General features: G+C 54.8%; 3 protein-coding genes across 3 annotated transcripts; 1 reads left to right on the top strand and 2 right to left on the bottom strand.

Annotated features, from left to right (window-relative positions):
• Positions 1–481: 481 nt before the first annotated feature.
• COCMIDRAFT_27554 (uncharacterized protein) lies at positions 482–2,959 on the bottom strand (the record flags this gene model as incomplete). The annotated part of the gene is made up of 1 exon (XM_007691209.1): positions 482–2,959. One exon carries the CDS (start codon positions 2,957–2,959, stop codon positions 482–484), a length of 2,478 nt encoding a protein of 825 aa, XP_007689399.1.
• Positions 2,960–3,377: 418 nt separating this feature from the next.
• COCMIDRAFT_99170 (uncharacterized protein) lies at positions 3,378–4,559 on the top strand (the record flags this gene model as incomplete). The annotated part of the gene is made up of 1 exon (XM_007691234.1): positions 3,378–4,559. The coding sequence occupies one exon, from the start codon at positions 3,378–3,380 to the stop codon at positions 4,557–4,559; it is 1,182 nt and encodes a 393-aa protein (XP_007689424.1).
• A 533-nt stretch (positions 4,560–5,092) lies between these two features.
• COCMIDRAFT_38062 (uncharacterized protein) lies at positions 5,093–5,747 on the bottom strand (the record flags this gene model as incomplete). The annotated part of the gene is made up of 2 exons (XM_007691215.1): positions 5,093–5,434; positions 5,562–5,747. 2 exons carry the CDS (start codon positions 5,745–5,747, stop codon positions 5,093–5,095), a joined length of 528 nt encoding a protein of 175 aa, XP_007689405.1.
• Between the last annotated feature and the right edge of the window lie 965 nt (positions 5,748–6,712).

Below are 6,712 nucleotides of genomic sequence, written 5' to 3'. Positions count from 1 at the left end.
AGTATAAGTAATAGTAGCGATTCTAATAATTAATTTAGTATATCGCAATAGTTTATTGACTATGATAAAAAACCGTAATAACGTGTTGACGTTGACGCGCTGGCCGGAAGTGATCAGCTCGCTTGGGTGATCAGCTCGCTTGTGAACCACGTTATACATATATGAATTAACACAATTCGAAATGGGGAAGGGGGGGATACATATATCCCAACCTACCTCCCTCCCTCCCTCCCCCATAGAAAAACACGCAAGTCAGGTCACCAGCTGCACAAAACAGTCTATATATACATGGTTCTCTGCCTCTGTGGGGGAGAGGAGGAAAAGAAAAAGAGTTTCCATACATATTTTTCTCCTTTGGACTCAGCTTATAAATTTACTCGAATCTACAAGTCCATACAACTTATTCAAGTAGGATACAAAATGATATCCCTTATTTTACAACATGAAGGGGGTTATCCCACACCCCCCCCCCCCGAACCTACTATTGTTCCTCATCAACCTCATCATCAAACCCCAGCCCATCCACGTGCCCCAAAAACTCCAAATTGCCCTCTCCAGCCATAAGCGCATCAACATCAATCCCGCCACTAGTAAGATACCTCGCACTAACCCCCGTATTAATCCTCTGACTCAACAACGCCTTCAACTCGGCACGTAGCGCCTGCATCTCGGCTTTGGTCATCTGACTCGCTTCTCTCTCCTTCTTCTTGCGACCGGCACCACGACCCCGTTTCCCTTTCGCTTCCTTATCAAACTCCTCGCTGTCGTAATCGACGCCGAGGTCCTCGGCGGCCTGGCGGAGGACGTCGTCGCCGCTGTTTTTCTTTTCTTTAGCGATGACGGTGTCGGCGAGACGTTTGGAGATTGTGGCGCGGGGTTTGAGGCGGGATACGATGCGGCGGTCGATGTCGAGGGTGCGGATGAAGAAGGATGTGTTTTTGGTCTTGGGCGCCGAGGCAGCACGAGCATGTACTTTGGCGATGAGACGACGGACGCCAGCGACTTCTTCGGGTGCGCAGATGAGAATGCTGGCACCTGAAGCGTTGGCGCGCGCGGTGCGGCCAGAGCGGTGCACGTAGGTGTCGGCGGCACGGGGGAGGTGGTAGTGGATTACCAGTTCGACTTTGGGGATGTCGAGACCGCGGGCGGCGACGTCGGTGGCGACTAAGATGGAGCCTGGTCGCTCTTTGAAGCGTTCGATTGAGCGTAGACGGGCTTTTTGTGGCATGTTGGAGTGTAATGGGAGAGCGGGAAGGTTGAGGTTAGTTAGGAATGGTGTTATGCGTCGGACAGCTGAGATGGAGTTTGTGAAGACTAGGGCCCGCTTCTTGGTGTAGAACATGAGGAGTGAGTATAGATACAAATCTTTCTCAGGGCCAGCGCATTCGATAAGGCCTTCCTGAAGCTTGCTGGCCATTTGTGAGGTCGGATTGGTGTCGATGAACTTGGGCTTCTCTTCACGGAACCGAAGTTTCTTCAATAGATACTCCATGGACTGTTGTTGGTTCATCTGGTCACCACCAAATTTAGCCTTGCCGGCGAGTTTTCTTTGAAGGTCTTTCCCAAAAGTTGCTGAGAAGACAAGTGTCTGACGGTTGGCTTCTGGTGTTTCCACTGGCTCGGCGTTCTCATCTACTTCATCATCAGGCTCGAGTACCTTGAGGATATCGTCCATTTCCTTAAAGTGGCCCTGGCTTAACAGACGATCGGCTTCATCGACAACCAAGAACTTGATTTGCTTGAACTTTGCGAGCAAGCCTTGGCCACTGCTGATGACCTCCCATAGCCGTCCCGGGGTTCCCACGACTATGTCTGCCTTTTCCAGTTGCCTACGCTGCTTCTGTACGGACAAACCACCCGTGATGGATGCAATGTACGGAGCATCAAAGTCACCCTTTGTACAGAGCTTAACTAGATGTTCGTTGATCTGATGAGCAAGTTCTCGAGTCGGTGCGATGATCAGGGCGAGCGGAACCTTGTCTTCGGTGTCTTTTGATGCTGCACGACCGGCGAGATACGACTCTATGATGGGAATACCAAAGGCAAGCGTCTTTCCTGAACCGGTTGAAGCCTTTCCAATGACGTCTCTACCAGCTATGATCTCAGGTATAGTCGAGGCTTGAATGTCGGTGGGCTTAGCAAACTTGAGCTTCGCCAACGCCCCGAGCATTTCCTCGGACAGGTCCAACTTTGCCCAAGCAGATACATCTTCCTCATCACTGTCATCCATTGGCTGATTTGCAAGTATATCGAAGGCGCCAGGACCAAAAGTCTCGCCGTCATCGACACCTTCTGCATCGAATTGGCCGTCGTCATCATTATCCTCTTCTTCTTCGTCGTCCGCTTTGTCTTGTCTATTTGACTTGGCTGTTTGCCCATTTGTCTTTTTCTCCTCCTGCTTCTTCAACTTCTCCTCCTGGAGTCTCTTGTTTTTTTCCTTCTTGGTCTCCTTCTTTGTCTCGGACTCTCCGTTCGTCGCAAGCGTCGGTGCTTCGGTCTCGACTTCTTCATCGCTAAAGCCTTCCCATTCCAACTCCTCATCTTCTCCCTGTACCTCGGGCTCCTTGCCCTCGTCTTCTTCAGACTCCTTGTCCTCATCTTTCTCGGCTTCCTGGCCCTCCCCAAAAGTCATCTTCTCAAGACGCCGAGCCTCGTCTTCCTCGCGCTGCCACGCCTCCTCAACATCACGCGCAACTTCGTCTTCTGTCTTTGTAGTTTCGAAATGGAAGGCGCCGGTAACAGGATCCTTTACAATTTCAACATCGTCGATTTCTTCGAGTCCGTAGAAGCCTTCGGTATCCTCTAAGCGATCGGGCATGGAAACAGCCTTCCATCCTAGCTCGTTGAGCTGCACTCTGCGTTTTGTCTTGGTAGGTAGAGGTTTAGGAAAGTCGTCGACCTTCTGGCGTTTGTGCGCCTTGTGCGCCGCCTTCTTCGGGGCAGCATGGGCGCGTTTCATTGTGGCGCGGGGTTGCGATTGGAAGTGTTTGTACGCGAGGGTCGAAGCGTGCGATAGTCTCTGGAAACTTTTTTTTGGAGAACTGTCGGCGTTCGGGAGTCCGCCGCCCCACTTCGCCCTGCAGATTGTCTAGCCCGCACTTCACGTGCGACTTACTCCCGCATTGACTAAATTGCGACAAGATCTAGGCAGAGGGAAACAAAGAGGAAGGAAGAATAGGACTAGACCACCAGGCGTTTATCTGGTAATTGTATCGCACAAGATAATTTTGTTGCATCCAAGGCCTCCAAGTTATCGAGACAGCAGACGAGCAAATTCAAAAAAAAACAAACTGTACCACCAGTCATACAGACAGACTCGAAAATTCTCCAAGGTGGGGGAAGAATAAGTGGTGTGAATTACCCCTCCAGAACGAGCCATGGGAAAGTCGTCAAAAGACAAGCGAGATGCGTACTACCGACTGGCAAAAGAAGAAGGATGGCGGGCACGATCTGCATACAAGTTACTGCAACTAGACGAGGAATTCAATCTGTTTGAAGGCGTCACCCGAGTCGTGGATCTCTGTGCGGCGCCAGGAAGCTGGAGCCAAGTGCTATCCCGTGTGCTCATTAAGGGAGAAAAATTTGGACGGGCGGGGTGGCAGGAGAAGCAGGCTTCGACACGGAACTACGTTTTGGGCGCGGACAAGAAGAAGGAAAATGGGCTGGAAGCAGAGAAAAACGAACAGGATGCTGGAGTCAAGGAGGAGAGATCAAAGCCAAGAGAAGGGGTACGGATAGTTGCGATTGATTTGCAGCCCATGAGTCCGCTCGAAGGTGTAACGACAATGCGCGCCGATATTACGCATCCTTCAACGATACCCCTTATGCTCAAGGCGCTCGATCCTGATACATACGACCCCAAGGCCACGAGCGGCTCCTCACCTGTGGACCTGGTGATTTCCGATGGGGCGCCCGACGTCACTGGTCTCCATGACCTCGACATATACGTGCAGAGCCAGCTCCTGTGGGCAGCACTCAACCTGGCCCTGTGCGTGCTCAAGCCCGGAGGCAAGTTTGTGGCCAAGATCTTCAGAGGCAAAGACGTTGATTTGCTGTTTGCGCAACTGAAGATTGTGTTTGAGCGGGTGCGCGTGGCCAAGCCGAGGAGTAGTCGGGCGAGCAGCATAGAAGCGTTTGTCGTGTGCGAGGGCTTCTGTCCTCCCAAAGGGTTCACGGCCAGTCTGGACAAACCGCTTGGCGCGGGCACGCAGCTGCCCACACCACAAGCACCCGCTCCGTGCGATGCGCCGGGGCCAGAAAGCAGGGTCTCGCGAAAAGTCAGGGACGACGGGGCAATCGAGATTGATCTTGGCGACGAGAGCGAAGACCAAGATGATATTGAAGAAGGAGGTCAGCGGTGGATAGCGCCGTTTCTGGCATGTGGTGACTTGTCGGCTTACGACTCTGACGCTACATACTACCTGCCCAAGGATAGAGTCAGTCTGGACCCTGTGCAGCCTCCTACAGCGCCGCCGTACAAGAGAGCGCTGGAGATGCGGAAATTGGCCGGGGGTGCATACGGGAAGACAAAGGGTAGGGCTGAGCAGACAGCATCGTAATTGAGATTGAGTAGGCAGAAGACTACCGTGACAAGGGTGCTTGTTTCACTCCTGCCGTGACATGACTTGAGAGGCTAGTGGATACGCATCGTTCGGCATATATGGTATGTTTGTTGCATACTTACGTATCGACTGGATGGTGGCACAATGTAAGTAAGCAATATCCATCTATGCTATACTCGATGTTTTAGCGGTTGGTCAGTGTGCGTTTGGAGGCTTGGTGGGGTATGTAGCCAAGTATACAAATAGCTTGCACCCTGGCGCTGTAGAGGCGTTGTGTAAGTATGTATCAGGTGCATGGGCGTGGCGCTATCCTTGCACGTTATGTAGTAGCATTCTGATGAACCGGTTCACACATGGACACGGCTGCATGTGGCATTGCCGTCTAGGCTCAAAAGGGGGGGGGGTTTGGACTGCAAGGCACCGTGTTCTCTGCCGGGCCAGAAGTACTAATTTCTTACATGTAGCACGCAGCAGGCTGGCAGTTGGCTCATTGTGCGCTATGACGCGCAAGAAGCAAAGAAAGCAAAATGTCACTGTTTGGCGATCGTCGGCATGGGGTGGAAGACGGGTGTCTCAGATATGGGCAGCGGGATTGGCCCAGCCGCGGAGGAGAAGGTGGGCATTGTGGACGTGGTGTAATTAGGCAATTTGCGTGCGTAGGCGGGCTTGTACGGGACAGGCAATTGGCATGGCAAAGTCAATGTGGTGTGGTCCCAGGAGTGTGGTCGGCAGAACGTTTTTTTTCTGGTGCAGCGGTAGCGTGCGATGGCGACGGGAGATGGACCGCAGCCGCGAGGCGAGGGGTATGCTTGTTGGGCGAGGCTTGATTTTGCACGGGGCATTCCACCTCGTCTCACACCGTACACGGCCTTCTGGAAGGCGCTTATTGAGCGTCGACGCGAGGGTAGTGCCGCCACCCAACGGCAGCGAGGGCCTTGTTGTTCTTGTTCTTGTTGTTGTTGAATGACGCTGTGCCCGCAACGTCTGGATAGTCGCCACGGGCTGCATGTGCGTCCACATGGTCATGGATAGCACGCATGCGGGCCGGGCCTGCTGGCCTGCTGGCCTGCTGCTGGATGTGTTGTTTTTGGGGGGGTGGGCAGCCGCTGGGGGCATTGGCATCAGCATCGGGGCGCTGTGCTGGGTGCAAGCGCGCCCTGCATCCGTAAGGGCGGATGCGTGCATGGCGCGTTTCACCAGGCCCGGTGTTTGGATCTCTGGTGCAGTGGTGATGGCATGTTATACGTCGGCGGAGGTAGCGCGAAGTGGGGGAGGGTGAAAGGAGGGAGTTTGTGTGGGAGCGGCGGGCTGGCCTAGGCGGCTCCTGCACAGGCACGGCGCATTGCTCGTCTTGCAGCGGCGCCATCTAAGTACACACATCCAGCGAGCCCTCTGGCGGCCGAGTGCTCGTATTGCGTCGTCGTCGTGGGCTAGTGTCCTGTGTACTGCAGCCGGCGTGGGCTGCGTGGGCTGTGTGGGCGGCGTGGGCGGCGTGCTGGCTCGCTGCCCGGGCCTGCTATCTGTCAAACGCGGGCGCTGCATGAGTCGGCGGTGGAGGCGGCTCTACTTGCTCGCTGGAAATGAGAGGGAAAGGCCGACTGAAACTCATTTTGGGCCTGCATGGTGGTCTTCGCCTGGGTGGAGATTGCGGCAGTCTGGAGGCTAGCAAGGACATGGACATGGCCGACCCTCTTGCGGCAAAAGCACACGCTCAGTCGCTGTCCATCCAGCCTATGCCCATGCCCATGCCCTCTCCGAGACTCCATCTTTCTTCTGCTGCCCGCCTGTAGCTGGAGTCGTAGCTCGAGTCGCAGCTAGCTGGAGCTGTGGTTGTTGTCGCTGCCGCTGCCACTGCCACTGCTGCTACGGTACTCTTCCTCCTCCTCCTCCTCCTGCTGCTGCAGCTGCTGCATGTCCCGTAGCCGTCCACCGTGCATCGTCGCCCATTTCGCCCAATCCGCCTGGCCCTCCCCAGCCCACCGTCGACTTGCTCGTCTCCCTCGTAGTCGTCGTCGTCCTATCCATCCTCATCACGACCACCACGCGCACCCACATCGCCCGGCCGCGGTCACAGTGAAACCCCCTCAAACCCCAGGTCCGCATTGCGCCAGTCGCCGTCCGCGCCGCAGCCAGTGGGCGCAGCCGGCAAC

This window comes from Bipolaris oryzae (assembly GCF_000523455.1).
Source record: "Bipolaris oryzae ATCC 44560 unplaced genomic scaffold scaffold_94, whole genome shotgun sequence".
Lineage (NCBI taxonomy): Eukaryota > Fungi > Ascomycota > Dothideomycetes > Pleosporales > Pleosporaceae > Bipolaris > Bipolaris oryzae.
The sequence above is the reverse complement of the archived record's forward strand: the minus strand, read 5'-3'. Positions and strand labels throughout refer to the sequence as shown.